The sequence below is a fragment of the Hemiscyllium ocellatum genome, unplaced genomic scaffold (genome assembly GCF_020745735.1).
Source record: "Hemiscyllium ocellatum isolate sHemOce1 unplaced genomic scaffold, sHemOce1.pat.X.cur. scaffold_2128_pat_ctg1, whole genome shotgun sequence".
Lineage (NCBI taxonomy): Eukaryota > Metazoa > Chordata > Chondrichthyes > Orectolobiformes > Hemiscylliidae > Hemiscyllium > Hemiscyllium ocellatum.
The window spans coordinates 13,285-27,930 of record NW_026867978.1 but is presented as its reverse complement, the minus strand read 5'-3'; the positions used below and the strand labels follow the sequence as shown (position 1 = coordinate 27,930).

The 14,646-nt window shown below is 44.9% G+C and overlaps 1 protein-coding gene across 1 annotated transcript; it reads left to right on the top strand.

The window, feature by feature from the left end:
• Positions 1-2,416: 2,416 nt before the first annotated feature.
• Positions 2,417-12,961, top strand: LOC132811160 (gastrula zinc finger protein XlCGF8.2DB-like; the record flags this gene model as incomplete). The annotated part of the gene is made up of 2 exons (XM_060822780.1): positions 2,417-2,517; positions 11,621-12,961. A coding segment is annotated over exon 2 (942 nt), but the record flags the coding sequence as incomplete, so codon positions are not given.
• Between the last annotated feature and the right edge of the window lie 1,685 nt (positions 12,962-14,646).

Below are 14,646 nucleotides of genomic sequence, written 5' to 3'. Positions count from 1 at the left end.
CCGCAAGTCCCTCCTCCCTACCTTTTATCTTAACCTGCTGGACACACTTTCCTCATTCCTGAAGAAGGGCTCATGCCAGAAATGTCGATTCCCCTGCTCTTTGGATGCTGCCTGACCTGCTGCGCTTTTCCAGCAACACATTTTCAGTTCTGCAAGGAAGTGTACAAACAACTGAACAGGAACACGACAGGCAACTACCAGAAGATCTGACCAAAGAGCACAACCGTGAACTGACAGCATTCATCAAGACTTCTGATCCAATCCTTCCAGAAGCTCAGCATCCACAGACGAGTTGAATCCGTGAACATGTCAGTATTCTACACCAGCATTCCTCACGATCATGGCATCACGGTAACAGCCTCAGTACTCAATACCAACAACTGCCAATCTCTGAGCACTGTCCTACAACTCATCCGCTTCATTCTCAACCACAACATTTTCACCTTTAACAACCAGTTCTTCATCCAGACACATGGAACAGCCATGGGGACCAAATTTGCACCCCAGTATGCCAACGCTTCATGCACAGTTTCGAACAAGGCTTTTTTTCTGCACAGGACCTCCAACCAACAATATACACTAGATATATGAATGACATTTCTTCCTCTGGACCCAAGGTGAGGAGTCACTGAAACAACGATCCTGTGGTATTAACAAGTTTCATCCCACCATCACACTCGTCACACTATTTAGTATCTGTCTCATTTTTGAACACATGCAGCTCTATCAAGGATGGATATCTCAGCACTTCTCTACACCGCAAACCCACGGATAACCTGACAGTGCTACACTTCTCTAGTGAAACATATTAAAACAGCCATTCCCTCTGGACAAGCCCTTCACATAAACAGGATCTGTTCAGGTGAGGAGGAACATGACAGACACTTTGAAGTACACAAACGTGCTCTCATTAGAACGGGGTACAATGCTCAACTCATCAACTGCCAGTTCCAATGTGTCACAGCAAGAAACTGTAATGACTTCCTTTAGGAGACAGACATGAGCTGCAACCAAAATGGTACCCTTTGTTGTCCAGTACTTCTCAGGAGCCGAAACACTACGCCACATTCTTCGCAGCCTGCAACACATTATTGATGAGGATGAGCACCTCGCCAAGACCTTCCCCATGACTCCACTTCTCGCCTTCAAACAACCACTAAACTTTACACAGATAATTGTTCGCAGAAAATCACCTAGCCTTCAGGACAACACGATACAACTCTGTCACGGCAGATGATGAAAGACGTATCAGAGTGTTGACACGCTTACCACCATTACACATGGGGACACCACCCACCATGAGTGCAGCAGGTACTCATGTGACTCAGCCAGCATTGTTTACCTCATACGTTGCAGGCAACAATGCCCTGAGTCTTGGTATATTGGTGAGACCGAGCAGAGGCTACAGCAACAAATGAACGGACACTGCACAACAATCACCAGCTAGGAGTGTTCCCTCCCAGTTGAACCTTGGACCTTCGGGTGACCATCCTTCAAGGTAGACTTCAGGATAGGCAAAAAAGGAAAGTGGCTGAGCAGAGACTGATAGCCAAGTTCAAAATCCATGGAGGTGGCCTCAACCAGGACTGTAGGTTCATGTCACACTACAGGTGACGCCACTACACTCTCTCTCTCTCTCACTCACTCACTCACTCACTCACATACCCCCTCACACAGACTTATACCCCATTATACTCTCTCACACACACATGATCACTCGGTTTCTCCTGCGCGCACACACACACAAATTTGTGGGTTGAATTTGTACTTGCAGAATCGCATTTTATTTTGCAGAAAAACGCATAAACGTAAGATTCTGTAATACCACGATAGAAATAGAATCCGTCTGACCTAACATTGGGACACAGACAGACTTTAACTTAACACCTTCAATGCATTATCTGATTGAGATGACACCTATTGTTAAAAGCTATCTTGAGAACGTAACTTTTGAAAAGTTCTGGGATTTACAGATGTAGGAATCAAAACTAACATGGTCATTCTAAAAGATGGTAGAGGTCAGCTGAAGTTGTTTAATATTACATCTCATGACACTGCAATCCTGTTGCTATAAAGTCTGTGTGTTATGATTCTGCTCCACAACCAACCGATGAAGAAGCAGCGCTTCGAAAACTAGTGATTCCAAATTAACCTGTTGGACTAAAACCTGGCATTGTGTGAATTTTAACTTTGAAAATCTGTCAGTAATGCCAACATCTCCGTACTGCGCATGCTACTCGGTGTCAGCAACCCAGTGCGCATGTTCCACGGTGTCAGCAAAACATTACGCATACTCACGCAAAAGGCGGAAACACTCCGTGATCTTGTTTTGATGGACCAATGAGAAGCTCTGGAGGACCGGATGGAGACTGGTCCTCCTGCCGATCACAGCAAACCCATTGTCTGGATGCGGAAGTAGGACCATGAACTTCTGAAGTTGCTGCTGCTGTTCCTCTCTCTCTGAATGAAGATTGAGCTTCACCCCAGACTGCAACTTCCTTCCTCTCTCCAACATCTGTGAGTACAGCACGCTCTTTTCTCAACCCCTTTTCCATTCAGGAACTGAAGGGAAACGGAGTGAATCCAGGGAGGGGAGAGACTCTGGGAAAGTTAGTCCAGGTCTTTTTTCAATGGAAAATACAGGAGAATTGACATTTCAGGCTCGAGCCTTGCATCAGAAATGATGTGTGGATGTACAAAGGAGTCTCTGCGTCCTTCTAATCCAGTCAGTGCAAGTTGTCAGACAAGTGCAGCAATAGTGAGCAAGGCAAGTGGGATATTAGCAAGAAGAATTGAGTTGAGAAGTGGGGACGCCTTCCTGCAGTTTGGGAGTAACTGAATATATCCAAGGCTGAGTTCATCTGATTTTCGAACAACAAAGAAGTGATGGTTATGGGGGAGGCAAGACCAGTACAAATCAGTTATAGAAACAGACCCTTCAGTCCAACTAATCCACGCTGACTATGTTCTCAAACTAAACTGGACCCACCTGCCTGTGTTAAACCTATATCCCTCTGAATCTTTTATATTGGAGTCATAGAGATGTACAGCACAGAAACAGACCCTTCGGTTCAATTTGTCCATGCCTACCAGTTATCCTAATGTAGTCTATTTGCCAGGCCCGGGCCCATATCCCTTCTATTATAGACCAATCCAAATGCCTTTTTAAATTCTGTAATTATACCAGTCTCCACCACTTCCTCTGGCTGGTCATTTCATATATGCACTATTGTGTGAAAAGGCTCCCCTTAGAGGTTCACCTACCTCCCAACTCCTTTACTCAGTGCTGTAATCGATGAAGGAAAGCATACCTTCAAGGAACTATGAACCTGCACTCCAAGGTCTCTTTGTTCAGCAACACACCCCAGGACTTTACCATAAAGTGTATAAGTCCTGCTCTGATTTGCTTTTCCAAAATCCAGTGCTTCACATTTATTTAAAATCAACTTCATCATTCATGTACTAATCCAAATGTCTTTTAAATGTTCTAACTGTATCTGCATCCACCCCTTTGTCTGGAAATTCATTCCACACACAAACCACTCTCTTGGGGACGGAATAAATGGAGACCGTCATGTCCTTTTATAATCTTTCTCCTCTCTTTCTTTCAAAATTTGCTCCGTAGTCTTGAATTCCCAGCCTAGAGAAAGGATTTTGGCCATTCACCTCATCTATACCCCTCACGATTTTATAATCCTCCTCTGCTCCAGTGGAAAAAATTCCAGCCTATTAACCTGAATGTAGGTATATTCATGGCAGGTCAGGCAGCATCCGAGGAGCTGCCTGACCTGCTGTGCTTTTCCAGCACCACTCTAATCTAGACTCTGGTTTCCAGCATCTGCAGTCCTTGTTTATACCCTTTAGATCATATCTACTTATGATCTGTTCAATGCTGGTGCAAACCTGACAGGCTAAATGGCCTATTCCTGCTCCCAATTTGCACACTCCTAGTCCAGGACAGCAAGAGACCATAAAACACAGGAGCAGAAATTAGGCCTCTCAGCCCATCAGGGCTGCTCCACTATTAGGTTCTGGCTGATCAGTTTCTCAATCCCATTCTCCCACTTTCTCTCTGTAACCCTCGATCCCCTTGATACTCAAGAACCATCTATCTACATCTGAAATCTACTCCGTGACCTGGCCTCCACAGCCTTCTGTAGCAATGAATTCCACATATTCACCACTCACCGGCTGAAAATGTTTCACCTTATCTTTGTTCTAAAAGATATTCCTTTTACTCTGATGCTGTGCCCTCAGGTCCTAGACTCTCCTACCAATAGGAACATCTTCCCCTGAACTCTGTCCAGGCCAGTCAGAATTCTGTCTGTTTCAATTTGATCTCCACCTTCCCCGAGTGAGAGTCTGTTAATCAGGATGAACCACACCCTTCAGGATGAATTACAGCAGGAATTAGGTTCAGCAAAGTCAGAATGGAGGAAGTGATTGTAGGATGGAGATTCTCAGCTTTTAGGGGATGAGAGAGGAAACAAAGTTCAATATAAATTAGAATTGATCGGATGGGCTGATGGGCCAAGGAGTGGCAGAATGAGTTTAATTTAGATAAATGTGAGGAGTTTCATTTTGTAAGGCAAATCAGGGCACGACCTACATAGTTAAAGGGGAGTGTTGCTAAACAAAGTGTCCTTGCAGGTTCATAATTCCTTGAAAGTGGAATTGCAGGGAGACAGGATAATGAAGAAGGCATTTGGTACACTTTCCTTTATTGGTCAGAGCATTGAGTACAGGGGTTGGGAGGTCATGTTAGGCCACTTTTAGAAAACTGTGTGCAATTCCAGTTGCCGCCCTCTGGAAGAATGTTGTGAAACTTAAAAGGGTTCAGAAAAGCTTTACAAAGATGTAGGCAGAGTTGGAGGGTTTGAGCGATAGGAAGATGCTGAATACGCCAGGGATAATTTCCCTGGAGCATTGGAGGCTGATGGGTGGCCTTAAAGAAGTTTATAAGGGGTATGGATAGGTTGGACAACCAAACTCTTTTCCCCATGGTAGGTGACTCCAAACCTAGAGGGCATAGGTTTCACGTGAAAGGGGAAAGATCTAAAACTGACCTGAGGGACAACTTTTTCACACGGGGTAGTGCATGTTTGGAATGAGCTGCCAGAGGAAGTGGGGAGGCTGCTACAATTACCCATCCAGATGCCTTTTAAACGTTGTATGTGAATAAGAAGGATTTAGAGGGATACAGGCCAAATGCTGGCAAATGGGATTAGATGAGTTTCGGATATCTGGTCAGCAAGGATGAGTTGGACTGAAGGCTGTGTTTCTGTGCTGTATGACTTTAATCATCTTGCGTGAAAGCAGAAGTGTTGTTGTGAAGAGTGGACTTTCAGAGCAGCTTTCAAAGATGTTTTGCCTTTACTGAAGCAGAAGAAGTTACAATGAAATATTTAATTGGTGAGACAGCAACTGAGTACATGAGTACTTCTAGGATTTTGGTGGAATGTGGGAATTCATTGCACTGTGGGGGTGAAGTGCTTTAAGGCTTACCAGCAGTAAGGACAGTGTGCTGATTGGGGTGCCCAGTGAAGGGCTAGGTGGAATTTTGAGTTAAACTGCTCATTTCTGTTAGCCTTCGATGTTTTGTTTCCAATGCTATCCATCAGGAGCGGTGAATGAGTAACTGGTATTGTTAGAAGCCTTACAGTTTTCAGTACTGCAGGAATTGCATTATTTCATCAGCATTGTAAAGGTTACTGGCAGCAGCAGGAGGTGTGGGCTGTATTCACTAGAAATGATTAAGCATTTAGATAACATACATACAAGAGGGCTGGGGCGGGGGGGACTTGTCTTTTGATTTGCAGAAGGTGGGAGATTCTGGGAGCTGTGATCTGAGGCAAACACAACTGCGGTAAATCATAGAAGTCCTACAGCGTGGAAGCAGGCCAATCAGCCCATCAAGTCCATTCTGACCCCTCCAGAGAGCATCCTGCTCCCGCCCCCACCCCTCAGGGAATCAAGGGTAGTCGGGATAATGCAAGTAAGAAGAGGTGAGATGATGGATAGATCAGTCACGATCTTAATAAATGGTGAAGCAGCTTAACAGGCCAAATGGCCTACTCCTGCTTCTATTAAGACGAAACTATAACCCAGCATTTCCCATTGGCTAAGCCACCTAACCTGTACATCCCTGGGCACTATGGGCAATTTAGTAAGGCCAATCCAAATCAAGGTAGATAAGCAATGTAGTGATGTGGAAAATGGACATCAGAGAACAATAGAAAGGAACAAGGAGAATAAACGTACCAGCAATTAAAACTGGATTCAAAAGATTACAAACAATAAAACTAAAAGGTCAGTGTCTGACTGTGTGCTTGTTATGAAGGGGTAGAGGTACTGTACCTTGAAGAGAGTTTAAAAATCGAGCAGAACAAAGTGTTCTAAACAAGATGAGAATGTAATATTTGGTCAACACAAATAGAGCAACTGGGTTGCCATGAGGCACAAACAAATTTAAATTTGGCCAATCAGTTTAAATTTTGCCCCAAAATACCAAAGTCCAATCAAGTTTGAATTAAGTATTTTGATAATATTAACACCAATAAAATGATCCGATGTTTGGACTATAAAACTGGGCATTTCTGTGAGTTTTAAAATTCTCTGTTGGACGTAAAGAGTAAAGTTGTTAAATGTTTACTTTTAAATATTTACCTTTGGGATAGTTCTTTGCCTCTCGAACTTTTACAGATTACTGCATGGGGTGAATCATCTCTATATTGCTGGTTTAATTGAGCAGAGGGGGTTACCCGTGTCGTAATAGCGCTGCAACGTAACAAAAGTGAATGAATTGACTGCTCACATTGAAGAGAATAATTATGATCTGAGACTCCTTACAGAGACATAGCTTCAGGGTGACAAGGATTGGATCCTAAATATTGAGGGCAGATGTGGCATTCAAGTCGAATGCGAAGCTAGGTAAAGGTAGAGGGTTGACACTGCTAATCAAAGCAACTGACCACAGGGTAGTCTGGTGTCAGCTCGGATTTCTGGTTTCTTTGTCCTTGGTTGATCTTCCTGTTCCCACACAGTTGTTGTCTGTTCTCAGCTGTGCTTCATTTCTGCTGAAGCTTTAACCTCCTTTGACACCTTCTGGAACAATAAAACATTCACTCAATCAAAGTCCAACCTACAGTCTCCCAGCCTGTAAACCATCCAGACACAGAATCATATTACCAGAAAATATAACAGAAAAGCGAAAAATTAGAATTAAATAGGTGTTTGTGTTTGTTCATTGGCAAGTAAACTAGAAATAGGGGTCTGCTAGGATTCTTATAGTGCCCTAATTGAAGAATTCTCTCTCCCTTACATCTAAGTATTAGCACCCAGCTATGATTTATAACAATATTTACATCAACAGAAATAAAGCATCTGTTATGCAATACAGTATGGAACTAGACTTTTTCTCTCTCTCATGTACGCGACACACACACACCCACACACGTCTATGGGGTGTATTTGTATTTGCAGATACATTGTGCATTTTGCTCAAAAAATGCACAATCTGCAGGCAGACAATACATGAAATATTTTATAAATTCCACTTTGGAAATAGAACCAGTCTGACTCAAAAACTGGGATACAGACAGACTCTGGCCTCACACCTTTAATGCATTGCCTGAGTTGAGTTGTCATCTTTTCTAATAAAACCTTAAGTTATCTCGAGTAGGTGTCTTATTAGAAGTTCTGGGATTTACATATTAATGACACCAGCAACTCATTCTAAAAGATGAAAGACTTTACAATCCAGGGTTCTTCAATGTATCATTTCAGTGGCATGACTCTGTAATGTTTTGCTGTAAACTCCGTGTATTATGATCTTATACTCCACAACCACCTGAAGAAGGAGCAGCGCTCCAAAAGCTAGTGCTTCCAAATAAACCTGTTGGACAGGTGTCATGTGATTTTTATCTTTGCCCAGGTTAGGGTGGATTGGCCCTGCTAAATTACCCACAGTGTTCAGGGTTTTGCGGGTGTGGGAGAATTGTTAGAAGCGATTTGATGCCACCTTCTCGTGACTGTCTGTGTGAACTTTGGTATGTTCTCCCCCTTCTGTCTGCGCAGGTTACCTCTGGGTGCTCCGGTTTCCTCCCACAGTCCAAACATCAGCAGTTTCAGATGGATCGGATTCTTATGGTACCAAACTGGAGGAATTCTCTCTCCCTTACATCTAACTATTAGTACCCAACTCTGATTTATAACAACATTTACAGAAATAAAGCATTTGTTATCAAAATAGACATAGAGACAAACAGCATAGACATCAACATTTGCTTTCTCTCATGCATGCACACATGCATGTAAGTGTAAAGGGTGAATTTGTATTTGCAGAATTATATTTTTACACACATAGAACATTACAGCGCAGTGCAGACCCTTCAGCCCTCAATATTGCATCGACCTGTGGAACCAATCTGAAGCTCATCTAACCAACACTATTCCATTCTCGTTCAGATGCCTATCCAATGACCATTTAAATGCCCTTAAAGTTGGCGAGTCTACTACTATTGGAGGCAGTATGTTCCACACCTCTACTACTGAGTAAAGAAACTACCTCTGACCATCTGTCCTATATCTATCACCCCTCAATTTAAAGTTATATCCCCTCGTGCTAGCCGTTGCCATCCAAGGAAAAAGGCTTTCACTGTCCAGCCTAACTCTCTGATTATCTTCTGTCTCACTTAAGTCATCTTTCAACCTGCTCCCTAAAGAAAACAGCCGCACGCCCGTCAGCCTTTCCTCCTAAGACCTTCCCTCCATACCAGGTAACATCCTAGTAAATCTCCTCTGAACCTTTCCCAAAGCTTCCACATCCTTTCTATAATGCGGTGACCAGAACTGTACGCAATACTCCAAATCTGGCCGCACCAGAGTTTTGTACAGCTGCAGCATGATTTCATGGTTCTGAAACTCAATCCCTCTACCAACAAAAGCTAACACACTGTATGCCTTCTTAACAGCCCTATCAACCTGGGTAACTTTCAAGGATCTACGTACTTGGAAACAGAGGTCTCTCTGCTCATCTACACGACCAAGAATCTGACCATGAGCCCAGTACACTCATTCCTGTTGCTCTTTCCAAAGTGAATCACCTCACACTTTTCCACATTAAACTCCATTTTGAACCTCTCAGTCCAGCTCTGCAGCTTATCTATGTCCCTCTGTAACTGCCAACATCCTTAGTCAGTATGCACAACTCTACCGCCTTTAGTGTCATCTGCGAATTTACGAACCCACCTTCTATGCCCTCATCCAGGTCATTTATAAAATGATGAAGAGCAGTGGACCCAAAACAGATCCTTGTGGTACCTCACTAGTAACTGAACTCCAGGATGAATATTTCCCATTAACCACCACCCTCTGTCGTCTTTCAGCTAGCCAATTTCTAATGCAAAACTTTGATTTGTTCAAAAAATGCGCAAAATGCTGGCAGTCAATGCAGGCAGTGAATGCATATAATAGTTTGTAAATTTCACTTTGGAAACCGAACCTGTCAGATTCAAAATTGGGATACAGACTGACTGTGACCTCGTACCTTTAATGCATTGTCTGAGCTGAGGTGTCACCTTTTGTTACAAACCTTAAGTTATCTCGAGAAGGTGATTTGTTAGAAGTTCTGAGATTTACATATTAATGATTCCTACAACCCATTCTGAAAGATTAAAGACTGATGGTTTGCCACGTCTGTATGTTGAGTTTCTCTCTGGTGTTGGTGTCAATGCCTTGACCCCGGGTCTGGTCGTTTCTAAAGACGCTGTATTGCAGGTTTATCCTGAATTTAGACAGTTTTTCTTTGCTTTCCAAAATCAGATCTGCTCACACTGAGCAGTATCCCAATGTTGTGAAAGATGTGAACTTTCAGGTAGAGTTATTCAAAAGAGATGTTTTTACTTTTTTGGCCCTGTAAGATCCTGAATTAGCACCCTTCAGGAGAATTAGAGTGGAGTGAGAATGGATGGGGGGTTGGGGAGAGGGTGGGATGGTGCTTTCAATTTTGTAGAATAACAAACGAAAAGATTGTTCTGCAGAAAAAGAATTGCTTGTTGTGAATTTCTACCCTGGACTGATGTGAAAGTGAAGATTTGAGACCGCCCAAGGAATCCCTTGTGGACTCAGACCTGTAAAGCCTCTCTCTTGGTTCGTCCCGGAAATCGTACTGTTTGGAAGTCTGGAATAAAAACTTGTTAGTTATGGACAGTTTAGTATAATTTTAGTTATCCCCTTTATTCACTAATAGCATCACTGTGACAACATAACATTGATACCTATAAGCTAAACTAACTAGGTTCTAATAATCTAGGAGAGTAGGTTACCAGCTGTCCAGATGCCCAGCAGGCGACTCCAATGTATTGATACAAAGTGGCTTCCTTTCTACAAAAGTTTGAAAAAGGAATTGCATGTTCTTAATTAGACAGATAACAGTGAAAGACAATAATTCATAAGGAAGAAAAGCTCATTGACAGATCTGTGAAGCTTGACTAATCACTCCTACAGGCCCGAAGCCATTCGTCAGGTGGGAAAAACAGCTGAGTTAGGCGCCTGCGAGCGAGATAAACTCCTCTCATAAAGAGGTATCAGTCTCAGCTAATTGGAGAGTTCACAAGATAACCTCGCACAGCTCACATGTCAGATACAGTTGTTTTATAAAACAGCTTCTTAGTAAGGAGGGCAAACGTTCAATCATAAAATGGTTTCCCGACACATTGTGCAAGAATCTCTTCAATATCCGACCGAGAATAATTTCTAAGCTGGGAGCAGACTCCTGCTTTTTAAGCCCTAAATCATTCTGTACCTGAGGCTGAGATGTTACCGTGAGGTTTCATTTCAACTGATTCATTCGTCTTCGAATGGAACATGCCTTCTTTTCAAGTTTGTGATTGAAATTCGAATAAGACATAAGATCTGATTAGTTAGAATTGATAGTGGGGCAGTCTGTAAAGTCTGTAAAAACAGCAAGTAAGTTAAAGCTTTATCAATATTTCCTTTCACAGAGTTTGCATTTCATAACCAGAATTGGCTACTCAAAAGCACCAAAAAGTCTCGAAGCGCAATTAAAGTCAATCCATAGCAGCTAAGCACTAAGAGTTAATTTTCTACTGGATTCAACAGGCTCAGCACTAAAATGGTGTCCTTTTGAACTCTCAGGTCAGGGTTTTGTAACAGCAAAGATTTATTTTCTCTGGGACTGCCCTGCTTGCAAGGGGTATAAGAATCCATTATAACTGACAGCAACTGACCGTTAATTACAAAGCTTTTGATAGTACCGAGTTTCGTTTCAGGGTCAGAATCAAACACGGTCATTAATTTCACAAGGGAATGGCTGTGAATGTTATCACTTGGTGTCCTGTTCATACAGATTCACTGATGCTAAGGCAAACGTTCTTAATTGTCTTACAGCATCCTGTTATCACTTGGTAAGCCCAGGTGTCCCTATCTTTTGCATTCTTTCGGATCCCCCCTTTTCTGAGCCTTGCTGTCTGTCTATTTTCTAGTGCAATAAATGTGTTCTATAATTCAGCATTACATTGAGTCTAAATGTTTAAAGACAAGTTTTAAGGCTATAGACCTTCTCAGTGACAATGATGACTTTTGTAATCTCTTTTTACAGAGTATTTGATATGAAAACTGAAGTTTAAAAAACAACAGATGAAGGGCTTATGCCCAAAACACCGACTCTCCTGCTCCTCAGATGCTGCCTGACCTGCTGTGCTTTTCCACACTTTTCGACTCGGACTCCCAAGCGTCTGCTGTCCTCAATTTCAAGTCAATGTCTGACAGTCGTTCAGTCCATTGGGCCTGTAACGAGTTTTGACTAAGATTCTGTGAGAAGGAGCAAAGTTTTTTGGTCCCTGTTTCAGTACGTTTTCAGCATCAGTGGGACGGAATGAGAGATCCTACTGTTACAGTGCACTGAGTGTGGAACCTAAAACAGTTATTCAGCCTGGAAAGAGGAATTCACGGTGGGGAGGGACTGTACACGTGTTTGTGTACCGCTGAAGCTTCAGCCATGGAGAAACCCGAGGAATCCCTCCCCGTGGAGAAATCTTGGAAGTGTGGCGACTGTGGGAAAGGCTTCCATGTCCCGTCTGTCCTGGAGGCTCATCGGCGCAGTCACACTGGGGTCAGGCCATTCTCCTGCCCTGAGTGTGGGAAGGGGTTCAGCAGTTCCTCCACCCTGCTGAGGCACAGACGGGTCCACACAGGGGAGAGGCCCTTCAGCTGCTCCGAGTGCGGGAAGGCCTTCAGCAATTCCTCTGACCTACTGAAGCACCAGCGTGTCCACACCGGGGAGAGACCATTTGCCTGCCCAGAGTGCGGGAAGGGGTTCAGCAGTTCCTCCGCCTTGCTGACCCACCAGTGGGTCCACACAGGGGAGAAGCCCTTCAGCTGCCCCAAGTGTGGGAAGGCCTTCACCCAGGCCTTTTCCCTGCTGAGGCACCAGAGTGTCCACACCAGGGAGAGACCATTCGCCTGCCCAGAGTGCGGGAAGGGGTTCAGCGATTCCTCTGCCCTGCTGACCCACCGGCGGGTCCACACAGGGGAGAGGCCTTTCAGCTGTCCTGAGTGTGGGAAGGCCTTCACACATGCCTCCAACCTGCTGACCCACCGGTGGGTCCATACCAGGGAGAGGCCCTTCAGTTGCCCCGAGTGTGGGAAGGCCTTCAGCAATTTCTCCCACGTGGTGATCCACCGGCGGGTCCACTCCGGGGAGAGGCCATTCACTTGTCCTGAGTGCGGGAAGGCCTTCAGCAATTCCTCTGACCTACTGAAGCACCAGCGGGTTCACACCGGCAAGCGGCCCTTCAGCTGCCCTGTGTGTGGGAAGGCCTTCACCCAGTCCTGCAACTTGCAGAGGCACCAGCGGGGGCACCAGCGCTCCCAACAATCGGATTCTGCCGGTGAGGCTGCTGTGGGTCACCTCCTCTCCAGTGTGACAGTGGGAGAGTTGGTGGGCTTGTTTTGTTTTCTGCTGGACAGCACCCACTCCCACGGTGGCTCAGTGGTGAGTAGCATTGCCTCCCAGTGCCAGGGACCTATTGGGGCAACTATCTGTGTGGAGTTTGCACATTCTCCTCCTGTGCCTGTGTGGGTTTCCTCTGGGTGTTCCGGTTTCCTCCCACAGTCCAAAGGTGTGCAGGCAGGGTGGATTGGCGAAGCTAAATTGTCCCAGTGTTCAGGGATGTGTAGGTGTGGTGTATTAGTCAGGGGAAATGTCGAGTAATAGGGTAGGGAAATGGGTCTGGGTGGGTTACTCTTCAGAGGGTCAGTTTGAACTTGTTGGGCTGAAGGACTTGTGTCCCCACTGTAGGGATTCTGTGATTCTATGAACGCTGCTGCTCATTGAGCCCGGGACTGCGCATTCCCACTGAAACAATCTGCACAAACCTAAGCCTGCAAGGCCATTGGAGCAGAAGTTAGGCCATTCAGCCCATCGAGTCTGCTCTGCCATTCGTTAGAGACAAAAATAAACTGCAGATGCTGGAATCCAGAGTAGGCAAGCAGGAGGCTGGGAGAACACAGCAAGCCAGGCAGCAGCAGCAGTGAAGTCAGTGTTTCAGGTATTAACCCAAATCATTGACTTCTCTACCAGAAATGATTTACCAGGATGTTGCCGAGAGGTTGAATAGACTGGGGCTGTTTTCGCTGGAGTGTCAGAGGTTGTGGGGTGACCTTATATGGGCTTATAAAATCATGAGGGGTATGGATAGGGTTGCGCAGTCCAGAACCAGAGGGTTTATGGTGAGAGGGGAAAGATTTAAATGGGACCTAAAGGGCAACCTTTTCATCCAGAGGGTGATGCATGTATGGAATGAGCTGCCAGAAGAAGTGGTGGAGGCTGGTACAATGACAGCTTTTAACTGGCATCTGGATGGGGACATGAATAGGAATGGTTGAGGGGGATGTAGGCCAAGTGCTGGAAACCGATCCTTTGGTCCAACTCATTCATGCTGACCAGATATCCGAAATTACTCTAGTCCCGTTTGCCAGCACTTGGCTTGTATCCCTCTAAACTCTTCCTGTACATACACCCATCCAGGTGCTTTTCGATTAGATTCCCTGCAGCTTGGAAACAGGCCCTTCGGCCCAACACGTTCTCACCGACCCTCCGAAGAGTAACCCACCCTAACACTACAGGCAACTTAGCATGGCCAATTCACCGAACCTGCACATCTTTGTGACTGTCGGAGGAAACCCGCGCAGAGATGGGGAGAGTGTGCAAACTCCACACGCAGTTGCCAGAGGCTGGAATCGAACCTGGGAACCCTAGTGCTGTGAGGCAGCAATGCTAACCACTGAGCCACCGTGTCACCCAAGGCTTGTGCATGTTGACATTGTCCCAGCATCCACTACTTCCTTTGGCAGCTCACTGCATCCATGCACCACCCTCTGTATGAAAAAGTTGCCCCTCGCGTCCCTTTTAAAATGTTTCTCCTTTCACTTTAAACCTATTCCCGCTAGTCCTGGACTCGCAGGGAAAAGACCTTGACTATTTACCCTATCCGTGCCCCTCATGGCTTTTTAGACCTCGATAAGGCAACCCCTCAGCCTCTGAGACCCCAGGGTAAACAACCCCAGCTTATTCAGCCTCTCCCTGTCCCTCCAAACCTTTCCTACTCATGCACTTATCCAAAT